Below are 14613 nucleotides of genomic sequence, written 5' to 3' on the forward strand. Positions count from 1 at the left end.
TCACTAAATTGTTTCATTTTAGTGACGAAATTTGTGACGGATTTTTTAGAGACGAAGTTCATTCCGTCACAAAATCCGTCACAAATTTTTTTTTTTATTTAGCGATGAAATTTGTGACGGATTTTTAGAGACGAAAATTTTTCCGTCACAAAATCCGTCACAATTTTTTTTTTTTTATTCACGAAATTTGTGACGGATTTTTAGAGACGGAATATATTCCGTCACAAAATCCGTCACAAAAGTCAATAAATTCTAGTCCGTCACAAAACTTAAAATTCCCTCACAAAATCCGTCACTATTAGCGATGCTATTTTTTCCGTCACAAAATTCGTCACAAATATTAATTTTTCTAGTAGTGAATTAACATAAGTTAAAGCTAGTTATACACAAGAAAACTTCCATAACTAGTTTGGTATATGCAGAGGAATGAACTAAAATATAATTTACCCCTGACAAAGGCATAAATTATACCTTATCATGACCAAGAATATGGGTTGAGATAGAAGAAGGAGGTGCTACACTATTTTCATTGCTTATAGCATTCTTCATTATACTATCCAAAGCTTGGTCATCCAATTCTGGATTAATTTCCTTTAGCAAGCATCTTATAAGACATTGTAGTCCTTGAACTATCTTAGCCATTGAACCTATCTCAACAAAATGTTGTTTCTTTAAAGCAACAATTTCTTCATTTTTATTTAAAATACTTGGTGTGATCATTCTTCCTAGACATCGAACTCTACTAGGTTTTTCTTTACCAAAGATTGATTGAAAAGCTTGTTCAGCAGATTCACTACTTGAGGATTGGATTGATTCTCCAACTGGTCACTCATGTTAACTCATGTTAAATACATTTTATGGCATTGTTTTCATAACATAATGCATGTTTTCATTAAAAGGATTTTTGACATAAAAACATTGGTGGACTTGAGAAGCTAGCACAAAATGATCATCTTGGTAACATCTTTTGTTGAAGTGTACACAAATAAGTCCTTATTTGTCTTCTTCAACCTCAAATCAATCACACCTAAACAACACAAAATTGAAGTGGCCATAATATTCTAACTAAATGATATCAGTAATTAATCCATAATAAGAGATAGGCTCTATCTTGGGATTTTCATCCTTAGAGCTTGCAAAACTAGGAGTTAACGAAACCAATGTCACACTAGAATTTTGAGTTTTCCATCTTGCATCTCATTTCATAGTGTGGAATCTATATATGTTAATGAGTTAGCCTTAAAACCTATTTGCAATAGTATTTGGTCCTTTTGACAATTCTTTAAGCTGAAATGGCACATCATTTTTCATGGCCCGATTTCTAAACCATTCACTAAAATCTTATCTATGCACTTTTGCCTTAGCCCACTTCTGTTTTTTAGTGTGACTATTAATACTATCATCATACTCTCTGCAATGACAACAATGTTATTTGTTAGTATAAAAATAAAATGAAATAATTTAGTGATAATCAATAGATGGAAAGTGAGAATTTCTCACACCAGATATAGATTTGAACTTCTTTGCAATTGAATAAGATGTATCAATGGGCTTGGGCTAAAGATTGAAAGTCCAAAGCAAATGATTCCCCATTTTTCTTCTCCCCTTAAAGATAACCAATACTTGTGAAATGATCAGCTGCATCTACTTCACATGAATCATTGAGGTCATAATTTCGATTCTTTCTATTCAAGCTTGTCTCCACATTTTTATGTAAAAATCTTGAGCAAAGAGTCAATGTCTCTTCAGCCAAATAGCCCTTGGCAATAGAACCTTCTAGCTGACTTCTATTGCGAACATAACTCTTGAGCTTACATAAAAATCTTTCTATGGGATACATCCACCGAAACTGAATCGAGCCACCCAATCTAACCTCATTGGAAAGATGAATAGGTAAGTGAACCATTATGTCAAAAAAGCTAGGAGGAAAAATCATCTCCAGTTGACAAAGTATTTCTACAATCTTTACTTGTAAGTAATCTAGCTCATGGACTTGGATAACTTTTTGGCATAAAGGACGGAAAAAAAAAAAACCAAGACGAATTAGAGGATGAGCTACTACATTTGGCATTGTGCTTCTTATTGCTACTTGTAGTAAGTAATGTAGCATGAAATGTGCATCATGACTATTATAACTAGATATTTTCTTTTCATAATGTGCACACATATTGAAATGTTTGATGCACTACCATTTGGTAACTTACAACCCTTCAAAACACCATAAAAAGTAGACTTCTCTTCCAAAGTCATTGAGAAACATGCTTTTACAAACATTGCATCACCTCAACTAATATCAATTGGATGAAGATTCTTTCTAATGCCCATGTCTTGCAAATCATAACGGGCCTTAATATATCCTTTGTCTTGCTTGCGATATCTAATAAAATCTCAATAATATTATCAAAATAGTTTTTTTTATATGCATTACATCAATATTATGACGTAGTGGATTATCAGTCTAATATAACAACTAAAAAAAATTGACTTCTTCTTTCACGGACCATCAATTTTTTTGTCTTTTAGTTTTATCAAATACATTATTAAAATTATAGTCTAAAAATAATTAGTACATTAAATACTATATATAAATGGTTTCTTATATGAAAGAACAAATGATTATTTTAAGTGAACTTTAAAAATAAGAATAGAAGTAGTATCATTAATAAGATTAAATTTATTAAAAAAAATACTTTTAAATTAATTATAATATTAATACAAAATTTACTCCTTCAAGTAGTACTTATTATTAAATTATAAAAAATGAATTTAGTAAAGAGTATTTTATAAATAATTAATGCAAGAGTCATTTTACCAAACAATCCTTTTAATTTACATCTTATAAAAAAAAAAATCTTTAATTGTTAATCTACAGGGGCCAAGATCACTACTGAAGAGTCAGTACAGCTGCAGAGGATCCAACTGTGGATCGGAGAGAGCATTAAAAAAAGGTATAAAACGGAAAAAAAAAATACATAAATTAATAGGAAAAAAAAATGGATAAAAAAATAAAAATAAAAATAACGATCCTTTTTCTGTCTTTCTTCTTTGATTCATAGTTTCATACTTACGTAGTACTATAAATTGGCTCCAACCTCTTTCTTTCTCTCTCTGTGGCCTCTGCACCAACCAACTTATCCTCCGACACTTCCAATTTCCCAACATGACACAATCCCAGGAGAGAGCCACGCTGACGTGGCGCGCCATCCCAATCCCCAACTCCTCCCTCAACGACGTCGTTCCCCTCACCCTCCGAAACGACGCCGTCCTCGCCCTCGCACCCCGCACTCCCACTCTCACGCGCTGCAAATTCGCCAGCGTCTCCGTCGCTCAAACCAAATTCGACAAACAATTCGCGCCCACGCCGTCTCAGTATCTCCGCCACCCGCTCGCGGTGGTCGCATTGATCCCCAAAGACGCCGCTCTGTTCCTCGCCGGCGCCATCGCCGGCGCCGCCGCCAAAAGCGTCACCGCCCCCCTCGACCGCATCAAGCTCCTCATGCAGGTGCGCTCTCGTTTCGTTTCGTTTCGTTTTCGGTGTCGCCGTTTGTTGTTGTTGCTGTTATTATTAATACTATTGTGAAGACTTAAAGTTCGGTGAAAACGACATTGCGTATTTGCAGACTCACGGCGTGCGAGTTGGGCAAGAAAGTGCGAAGAAGGCGATTGGTCTCGTTGAGGTATGATTGAGTAATGGCAACTTCTTTTGCGGTGTTTGCTTCTGTTTAATTTATGTCGCTATGGTTGAATTCTATAATGCGTGTGTATTTGTTATATAATTTAAAATTACGTCTAGGTTCATCGTGTATCGTGTTTTGATTTTATATATTGGTGCTTCTCTTGGTATGGAGAATGGGGCCAGGTCTCGTTTAGAAGAAAAACAAATACAGTATTGATTATTTTGGTGGTCATTTAGTTATTATTTTCTGAAAAAGTAATAACTCGACAATGAAATGTTGTTCTCGTGCAAATTAGAAAACATGAAATGAAATGAAAATGAAAATGATAACTGAATGTCACCTTCTTGTTTATTTTGTTGCCTATCTTTTGAGATTTGTATAGGAAATTTTGAGAGCAGAGTGTGGAGTAGCTGGCTTATTCTTGACCACTGTTTATAAAATATTGTATGTGTTAATGATTTGTGGAAGTTCACTGTTGGAAGTGGGACAGTGTGGTTTTGTGATTGTAGTGTTTTTAAATGCTTAATAAAATCTCTGTTTAATTTTTTTTTTATAATGATTGATAATCTTTGGGGAATTGTTTGGCTGTTTTCCCTTAAAATTGTAGCATGATAGTTGTAGCTGGTGGAATAAATTAGGATTGTTATTGTTTTGCAAAGGGTTATGTCTTACTGATTAGGTTTGTACTAGTTATGCGACAACAGTACTTGGCCTCGCTTAGATATGAGCATTTGTAACAAATCAGACATGATGACATTTAAAATTAATCAGTTTTTTTTTTCTCTCCTTTTCCTTTGAAACCTTGTAATTTCAACTGTAGCTATTTATTAGATAGAAAATTGTCAAATTGTGAGAGAGATTTCCAAGTAAATGATAGAAGGTTTTCTTATGTTACTAATTAATTATCTTCCTGTGTTGTGCTTTGTTGCAAATATTTGCATAGCTGGTCCCAAGCCTGAATAATAAGATGGGGGTTGTGTTAGGAAGTTGATAGCCAATGTATAGCTTTGTCAAATGTCTATGATTAATTATCTTCTATGATTAAGGATTTATATATCACGTCCTAAATGCATAGTTTAGCAGTTTCCCCCATTTCTTTGATGATCATTGAGCTCTCTGGTGAATGATTAGAAAATTGACTATGAAATTTGTGTTGGGACTTATGTTGACATGATTTACAGGCCATAACTGTAATTGGGAAGGAAGAAGGCATTAAAGGTTATTGGAAGGGCAACCTCCCCCAGGTCTCTATAATTAGGAACGAATTTATTGGTAATTGGTATTTCTGTATGTTTATCTCCTTAATAAGTTGACCAGTCTTTTCATTTGTTTTAGTGTTTCTACTTTTAATGTTCCAGGTGATTCGGGTTATACCTTATAGTGCTGTCCAGCTTTTTGCTTATGAAATTTACAAGGTTAGCTGTTTATTATCTTTTACAAATTTATTATCCCCAATATTTGCATGTTCATGTCTAAGTTTTACTTTTGGTTTTATAGAAACTATTCAAGGGAAAGGATGGTGAGCTCTCTGTTGTGGGAAGACTTGCAGCAGGTGCTTTTGCTGGAATGACATCAACTTTTGTGAGTAATTATTGTGATGCCCTTGGATGATTTAAAGTTGCTTTCAAGATGTTAATTATTGGTTGCCACGGATTAAGCCTTGTGTTTAAGTAACACAAATGAGCAATTTCTTATTTATCTTTTTATATATTTCTCATATCCTAATTTCAATCTATGTATCTAACTTTGTATTTGTTCATGTAGATAACCTACCCATTAGATGTCCTGAGATTACGATTAGCTGTTGAACCTGGTTACCGAACAATGTCACAGGTATATAAATTAGCCTGCTGAATTATTTTCACTAGATCTTCCTCTGTTAATGAACCATATTCTGGCTTTTTCTAGGTTGCGTTGAGCATGCTAAGAGAGGAAGGATTTGCGTCTTTTTACTATGGCCTTGGGCCTTCTCTGATTGGAATAGCTCCATATATTGCAGTGAACTTTTGTGTTTTTGATTTGTGAGTTCATTAGTAATATTTTATCTTTTAAGAACATTTCATATTGGGTACACATTGAAATTGAAATATTCTGACTTTCCATGGACAATAGATTAAAGAAGTCGTTGCCAGAGAAATATCAAAAGAGAACTGAAACATCTCTACTCACTGCCGTGCTTTCAGCATCTCTTGCCACACTTACATGCTATCCTCTGGACACAGTGCGAAGACAGATGCAATTGAAGGGTACACCTTATAAGACGGTATTAGATGCCATTCCAGGTTAGGATTTCAGCATCAGCATGTTTTGGTCACTAACATATATTTGTGCAGACATTATAAACGAATATATAAAATAATTGTCACTATTGCTGCAGGAATTGTGATATTCCTTTAAGCTAACATGCAGAATAATCAGTAATAACCCATCTTTATTCTTTAGTAAGTCAAATTCATCCTACCAAACATAAGGAAAAGGAATTCATTAGTGATTAGTGAAGTGATTGTAAGTTGTAATAAAGGCATGTACACTGGCTACTAACAGATAAACGCAAACAGTGGTTTCAATCAAGTGGTCAACGCTATGGGAAAAATAAAAAAGAAAACTTTAATTTTGTACTCCCAAGGTGGTTTTATTTTTGGGGATTTATTTAAATGATGGTATTTTTTAAGCTTTAATGTTTCAGTAGTTTTGTACCATTGCCAAATTAATTATTTTATTGATGCAGGTATTGTTGCAAGGGATGGGATTATTGGCTTGTATCGCGGATTCGTGCCCAATGCTTTGAAAAACCTACCAAATAGCAGGTACTTGGGTCTTCTATTTCTAGTTATGTTTTCAAATCTTTGCACTGTGCCTATGAAATTCCACTATTGTTGATTCTTAACTCCAGTCTTGTCACACACGGTACGTTTGCTGGAACATAAATTCTATCTAAAATTAGTTTATTTATTTGAGATTTCTGCTTCCGCCATGCTATTAAACATGCACAACTATGATATATGTAGAGATAAACACGATCATGTATTTTAATTAGAAGTAGATTATGACCACTACCTTATACAGTTCTTGGTTATCTCTACAGCATCAGGCTTACTACATATGACATTGTCAAGCGCCTAATTGCAGCTAGTGAGAAAGAGTTTCAAACAATTACCGAGGAAAACCGCGACAAACAAAAGAAACCTCAATAGTCAATGACAGTGAACTTAGGACTCATTGCTTCAGCCATTCTTTTCCTGCTGAAATTCGTTAGAACTAATGCTTCGGCAATGCTATCTCGTAGTTGCGGTAATTGCCTTTTGGATAGCCAAACTGTATACAGTTATGAGTTTATACCAGCAGCCAATATTGTGTTTCAGGGCTGGAAGTTTTGCACAGGACACAATAGTTACTGTAATGCTATATTTTATTTTTTATTTGAAAGAATTTTAGATGTACTTTTTGGTGGTGTACAGGTAGGGGTGTTTAGCCACCTTCTTATCGGTCGCCGAAAGGCCGAATCAGGTGGCCGATTGCCAATCAATTACCTGGTTCGGCTCATCTCTATTAGTTATCGTTAATAAACCATTAAAGGTTAATGAGCTGATTAAGAAAGTATTACCTAGTATGGTAAGTTTTTACAGGGCCCATAAGGTCCAGGGCCCACGAATGTCAGTATAAATAGCTCAGGTCAAAAGGTAACGTCACTGTTCATTAATTACCCTAGATTTCTGTGCCCGTGCTGACTTGAGCGTTGGAGTGCCTTTTGCAGGTACAAACCCTTTCACTCATATTAGATTGGAGCGTTCGTTCAGCCTTCAGAATACAGGAAGACTATTTGGTGTATCCTTATACAGGTACATTTGGCGCCCACCGTGGGGCCGAACGAAGTTGGTTGGAAGTCTGTTGAGAAGAACGATGCCGATAACTAGGAGAACAAACACGCAAGATCGTCCCATTGAGGAGCATGTGGAAGTGGTGGATGAAACTGATCTTTCTGAAACAGTGCGTTTGCTGAAACAAGAAATGGAACTAATGAAACAACAAAGAGAGAAGGATGCAAGAGAGCTTTCGGCCTTGAGGGCTGAGAATGAAGCGTTGAAAAGTCAGGATACAACATGGAAACCTACTCATGTTACTAACACACAAACTCAAGGATCGTACCAGTCTCACGCGGTGCATACGTCGGCTCCTCATGCTTCGGCAGTAGCCCCTGAGAAGTTTCCTTCAGCTTTACCCACTGTGGGTCGTCCGGCAAATATGACCACTGTCGGATCACACCGGCATCCTTTTACCCCTTCCATTATGCAACTCCCTTTAATGGATAATTGGAAGGCTCTGCCCATTGACAAATATGATGGTACTACTGATCCTGATGAGCATTTAGATGTTTTTCTGACACAGGTAACCTTGAGTACAACAGATGATGCTGCGTTGTGTAGGATTTTTCCCACGTCTCTTAAGGGCAGAGCTCTCAGTTGGTTCACTCGTCTCCCACCCAATTCCATTGACTCGTTCAACACATTGTCTTCACAATTTACTATTCAATTTGCGACAAGTCGCCCTCATAGTCTAACATCTTTGTCTCTGGTTGGTATCAGGCAGGATAAGAAGGAATCTCTTCGGACATTTATGGATCGGTTTAATAAGGCTGCGTTGGAGATTCGAGATCTTAATCCTGCTGTTGCATTGCATCATCTCACAACCGCATTAAAACCAGGACCCTTCGTTAATAGTATCTGTAAAAAACCTCCTTTGGACATGAATGATTTAAGAAGAAGGGCTGATAAATACATGCAGATGGAGGAATTGGCAGAATATCGTAGTCAGGCCCGAGCTGAATCTTCTGGCAAGGTAGACAAGCAGATAAAACAACCATACAGGGGACGAGGGAAGGAGATATCTCTTCGGGATCGCCCTAGTCGAGGTCCAAAATACACTCAATACACTCCACTCAACACTAGTCGTTCGGTAGTACTTGAACAAGCTTTGGCTTCCGAAGTGTTAACAATTCCGAAGAGAGCATCCACTCCACCACGGGCCGATACTAGTAAATCTTGCCGATATCATCGTAATCGCGGACACTCAACTGATGAATGTGCGGCCCTTAAAGACAAAATTGAAGATTTGATTAAGCAGGGTAAGTTGCATAACTTTGTGGACAGGTCAGGTTCGTCCCAAACTCGCAGATATCAACCCAAATATCAAGATCGGTATAGGCAAGACCGTTCCGATAAAACCTCTGATAGAGCTCGGCGTGAAAGAAGTAGATCGCGCGAACGAAAAGATGACTCGATACCTTCGCATAGGAGAGTCATTAATACTATTACAGGGGGATTTGCGGGTGGAGGCACAACTTCTTCGGCTCAGAAGAGGCATCTTCGAGCCATCCGATCGGTAAACTCCATTCATGGACAGCCTTCTCGGCGGTTACCAACAATAACATTCACCGATGCTGACTTCAAAGGCATTGATCCAAAGTAGGACGACCCGATGGTTATCAGTGTAGAAATACACAATTGCATCGTCAAGAAAACGTTGATCGACCAGGGCAGTTCGGCGGATATATTATATTGGAACACATTCAAGCAGTTGGGTATCTCTGAAAAAGAATTGCTCCCTTATGATGATCCGTTGGTCGGCTTTGCAGGAGAAAGAGTCAGTACCAGGGGATATATAAAACTTTTCACACGATTTTGTTTTGATGAAAAGGAAAGTAGGGAGGTTCAAGTGAAGTATATTGTGGTTGATGCTAACACTTCGTATAATATTCTCCTCGGTAGACCATCTTTAAATGCATTAGGGGCCATTATCTCAACGCCACATTTGGCAATGAAGTTTCCGTCTGACAAAGGAAATGTAATTACAATTCATGCCGATCAAAAGGCTGCTAGGGAGTTATTATGCCAGTCTACGTGTTGAACCGATAGAAGAAAGGAAATCGAAATCAAAAAGAACATACGACGTGAATGTTTCGGCATTAGTAGAGCAGCATGTGTGGGATCTTGATCCGAGAATGAACAACGAAGAGCGTGTGGAGCCAGTAGAGTCAAAAGTACATTTCCAGATAGGTGCATATCCTGAACAGGTTACGTACATCGGTGCCGATATGAATGAGGAACACCGTTCGGCTCTATGTAGGGTTATAATGGAAAATAAAGATCTTTTCGCATGGACGCCTTCCGACATGCCTGGAGTGGATCCCAAGGTCATGTGTCATAAATTATCAATCTGTGCCGAGGCTAAACCAGTTGCGCAGCGTAAAAGGAAGATGGGGACAGAAAGAAAGCTTGCAGTTGAAATGGAGGTTGCTAAGTTACTTGATGCCGGATTTATTCGGGAAGTCCATTACACTACTTGGTTGGCGAATGTGGTGATGGTAAAAAAGTCGAATGGGAAGTGGAGAATGTGCACTGATTACACAAGTCTCAATAAGGCATGTCCTAAGGATGCCTATCCGCTCCCAAACATAGATCGATTAGTTGATGGCGCCTCGGGTCATGGAATTTTAACTTTTCTTGATGCTTATTCGGGGTACAACCAAATCCCCATGCATACCCGAGATGAAGAAAAAACAGCTTTCATCACTGATTCGGCCAATTATTGTTATCAAGTAATGCCTTTTGGGTTGAAAAATGCAGGGGCAACATATCAGAGATTGATGAACAAAGTTTTTCAGCACCAGATAGGTAGGAACATGGAGGTGTACGTAGATGATATGGTTGTTAAATCCATAAATGTCGATCGGCATGTGCTAGACTTATCAGAGGCATTCCAGCAGTTGCGCAAGTATGATATGAGACTCAACCCGGAGAAGTGCGTGTTTGGAGTGTCTAGGGGAAAGTTCCTCGGCTTTATGCTGTCGGCAAGGGGTATTGAAGCTGATCCCGACAAGTGTATGGCAATCATCAACATCATAAGTCCTCAAAGCCTTAAGCAGGTTCAGCAGTTAACAGGTCAGCTTACAGCGTTGTTACGATTCCTCCCTTGTTTGGCCGAAATAACCAAACCTATTGTGGCATTGCTGAGAAAATCAAAAAAGTTTGAATGGTCGGACGAATGTGAAGAGGCCTTTCGAACTTTAAAGGAGCGTCTTGGTTCGCCGCCTATACTGTCAAAACCCGACTTGCAGTTACCGATTGTGGTCTATTTGTGTGTCTCTAATGATGCGATAAGTACCGTTTTAGTTCAAGAAAAAGGTGGACAACAACCTATTTATTTTGTTAGCCGAATGCTACAAGAAGCTGAAACGAGGTACCAACTTTTGGAAAAGGTGGCACTAGGCCTTGTCCATACCGCTCGGCGTCTCCGACAGTATTTTCAGAGTCACCACGTTGTTGTTCGAACCAATTGTCCGATATCTAAGGTATTGCGCAAACCAGAATTGGCAGGAAGAATGATGGCTTGGTCGATTGAGTTATCGGAGTTTGAAATTGTATTTGAGCCTCGAGGGCCGATCAAGTCTCAATATTTGGCAGATTTTGTCAATGAATTACAGCCAAAGGGCTGTTTTGAGAATGATTTATGGACGATGCATGTGGATGGTTCTTCTAATAACCAAGGCAGTGGAGCTGGTATAATTTTAGAAGGACCTACAGGATTAGTTCTTGAACAGTCGTTACGATTTGCGTTTAAAGCCTCAAATAACCAAGCTGAATATGAAGCACTGCTGGCAGGGTTAAGGTTGGCCCGAGAAATTGGGGTTAGCCGGTTGGAATGCTGGACAGATTCAAAAGTTGTAGCCGAACAAGTGAATAATAATTTTCAAGTAAAAGATGCGAACTTATTGAAATATTATCACTTGTTTCAAAAAATGCGTGACACATTTGAAGAAGTTCAAGTAAAGCACACGCCCAGAGAGTGTAACGGAAGAGCAGATCAGTTGGCTCGGTTGGCAAGTAGCACTCGAAAACCCGGCCAGCTGAGAACCACGCTACACTTAGACCTTGAAGCTCCAAGTATGGTCATTACCGAATGTTTGGCAACCGAGAGGTCCAGTTGGACATGGATCACTGACATGGTAGATTATCTTGAACATGGAAGAGTGCCGATTGACTCATTGGCTGCTAGAAAGCTCCGGACTCAGGCTGCTAGGTATACCATGGTGGGTGGAGAGCTATATAGAAGAGGATTCTCGGTCCCATTGTTGAAGTGTGTTGAGGCCGAACAGGCTGATTATATTCTAAGAGAAATCCATGAAGGCATATGCGGTTTTCACTCGGGAGGAAGAACTTTGGCTGCCAAGGTGCTTCGCGCTGGATACTATTGGCCTACTCTTCGGGATGATTGTTTGAAGTTTGTCAAACATTGCACATCTTGCCAACAACATGGAAACCTCATTCATGCTTCGGCTGAAGAACTTCACGGCATAAGCTCACCGTGGCCATTCGCGATGTGGGGTATGGACATTCTAGGTCCCTTCCCGATCGCCAAAGGACAGTGCAAGTTTCTATTGGTAGCTGTGGATTATTTCACAAAATGGGTCGAGGCCAAACCACTTGCCAGTATCACAGCTGCCAATGTTCAAAAAATTTTATGGAAAAGCATCATTACTCGCTTCGGCATCCCATATGCACTTGTTACTGATAATGGTTTATAGTTCACCGATCAGAAACTTAATCGGTTCATTCAGGATCTCGGTATCAAGCACAGGTTTACCTCGGTTGAACACCCGCAAGCTAATGGGCAGGCCGAAGCAGCAAACAAAGTAATACTAGGCGAACTGAAGAAACGGTTGGGGAATGCTAAGGGAGCTTGGGCGGAAGAGTTGTTGGAGGTTCTATGGGCTTACCGATGCACGCCTCAGTCCACGACTAAAGAAACACCATTTCGGCTAACATACGGCACCGACGCCATGATACCTGTGGAGGTCGGAGAACCATCTTTTCGAAGAATACATTTTGATGAAAATACCAATGATATGTCTCTCCGAGCGGAAGTGGATATGGTGGACGAGGTTCGTCTCAGAGTAGAAATCACAGCTGAAGCTTGCAAACAGAGGATGGCTCGTAGATTTAATTCTAATCTTATCAAAAGAAGTTTTAAAGAAGGCGATCTGGTATGGAGAGCACAAGGATCGGCGAGGCGTAATCCGAAAGAAGGAAAGTTGGCTGCTAATTGGGATGGCCCATTTCGGGTCCGGCATAGCTTGGAAAACGGTGCATATAAATTGGAAGAACTTTCAGGCAAGGTCATTCCGAGAACTTGGAACGCATCTCATTTGAAGACATATTATAGCTAGTATATGTTGTAACAAGATCTTGTGTAAATAGATGGTGTACTCTTTTCCTTGATCGGTCTTTTCTCCCCTTATAAAAAAGTGAAAAGGGGTTTTGGCCGATGAGGTTTTTAATGAGGCACCTGTTAATGAAATCTATTCAGTTCTTCTATTCTCATGGCTCAATTTACGATTCTTCGCTACTCAATCAACGCAACAGGCTTCCCTCCCGAGTTGTTCAACTCGGCCAAGGATGTGCCTCAAAAACTATTGTAACAGGCTTCCCTCCCGAGTTGTTCAACTCGGCCAAGGATGTGCCTTAAAAACTATCGTAACAGGCTTCCCTCCCGAGATGTTCAACTCGGCCAAGGATGTGCCTTTAAAAGTCTTAAAACAGGCTTCCCTCCCGAGTTGTTCAACTCGGCCAAGGATGTGCCTTTAAAAGTCTTAAAACAGGCTTCCCTCCCGAGTTGTTCAACTCGGCCAAGGATGTGCCTTAAAAAGTCTTAAAACAGGCTTCCCTCCCGAGTTGTTCAACTCGGCCAAGGATGTGCCTTAAAGTCTTAAAACAGGCTTCCCTCCCGAGTTGTTCAACTCGGCCAAGGATGTGCAAACCGAAGCATATCAGTTCGGTTTTATCAAAAAAGGTGTATAAACCGAAGCCTATCAGTTCGGTTTTATCAAAAAAGGTCTACAGGCCGAAGCATATCAGTTCGGTTTTATCAAGAGAACAAGTACAAGCCGAAACAAGTTAGTTCGGTTTTATCAAAAAAAACAAGTACAAGCCGAAACAAGTTAGTTCGGTTTTATCAAAAAACAAGTACAAGCCGAAACAAGTCAGTTCGGTTTTATCAAAAAAGGTGTATAAACCGAAGCATATCAGTTCGGTTTTATCAAAAAAGGTGTACAGGCCGAAGCATATTAGTTCGGTTTTATCAAAAGAACAAGTACAAGCCGAAACAAGTCAGTTCGGTTTTATCAAAAAAGGCGTATAAGCCGAAACAAGTTAGTTCGGTTTTATCAAAAAAGGAGTACAAGCCGAAACAAGTCAGTTCGATTTTATCAAAAAAGGTGTATAAACCGAAGCATATCAGTTCGGTTCTATCAAAAAAGGTGTATAGGCCGAAGCATATCAGTTCGGTTTTGTCAAAAGAACAAGCCGAAACAAGTCAGTTCAGGTTTTATTTAAAAAGATGTACAAACCGAGGCTTATCAATTCGGTTTTATTCAAAAAAGAATTACAAACTAAAAAATATCAGTTCGGTTTTATTCAAAAAAGTGTTACTGGCCGAAACTTATCAGTTCGGTTTGACCAAAAAAGTGTTCCAAACCGAAACATATCAATTCAGTTTTGTCAAAAACACACGCCGAATCAAGTCAGTTCAGGTTTTATTTAAAGAACATATCTCTTTGATTTTATTAAAGCGAAATTCGAAACAAACTCGTTCAGTTTTATGTACGCATACAAATGGTTACCCATTCGGTTCTAGATAAGAATGCAAGTGGTTAATCCATTCGGCTTTGTGTAAGAATTCAAGAAGTGTATCTTTTTAGTAGTTGTTAATAATTAACGAAAAATAATTCAAGGCAAACTGCTTAAGAAAAACGATTTCATTCAAAAGGAGAAGGCTCTATCGGCCTTCAAATTAAAAAAAAAAAAAAAAAAAAAAAACCATTTCTATTACAAAAGAAAAATAATTACTCCTCCGGCGTTCGGGTGGACTCAACTCCCATAAC

At 38.7% G+C, this 14613-nt stretch overlaps 2 protein-coding genes across 2 annotated transcripts; both read left to right on the top strand.

Annotated features, from left to right (window-relative positions):
- The first annotated feature begins 3071 nt into the window (after positions 1 to 3071).
- Positions 3072 to 7117, top strand: LOC109810128 (thylakoid ADP,ATP carrier protein, chloroplastic). The gene is made up of 10 exons (XM_020373512.3): positions 3072 to 3502; positions 3621 to 3677; positions 4859 to 4921; positions 5036 to 5092; positions 5175 to 5258; positions 5442 to 5510; positions 5586 to 5698; positions 5790 to 5959; positions 6406 to 6484; positions 6763 to 7117. The coding sequence occupies exons 1-10, from the start codon at positions 3161 to 3163 to the stop codon at positions 6869 to 6871; spliced, it is 1143 nt and encodes a 380-aa protein (XP_020229101.1). The 5' UTR covers positions 3072 to 3160; the 3' UTR covers positions 6872 to 7117.
- Positions 7118 to 9152: 2035 nt separating this feature from the next.
- Positions 9153 to 9581, top strand: LOC145956189 (uncharacterized). Its single transcript, XM_083071754.1, has one exon. The coding sequence runs from the start codon at positions 9153 to 9155 to the stop codon at positions 9579 to 9581; it is 429 nt and encodes a 142-aa protein (XP_082927880.1).
- Positions 9582 to 14613: the final 5032 nt, after the last annotated feature.

Source organism: Cajanus cajan, chromosome 3 (genome assembly GCF_000230855.2).
Source record: "Cajanus cajan strain Asha chromosome 3, NIPB_CcT2T_4, whole genome shotgun sequence".
In the NCBI taxonomy this organism is placed as follows: domain Eukaryota; kingdom Viridiplantae; phylum Streptophyta; class Magnoliopsida; order Fabales; family Fabaceae; genus Cajanus; species Cajanus cajan.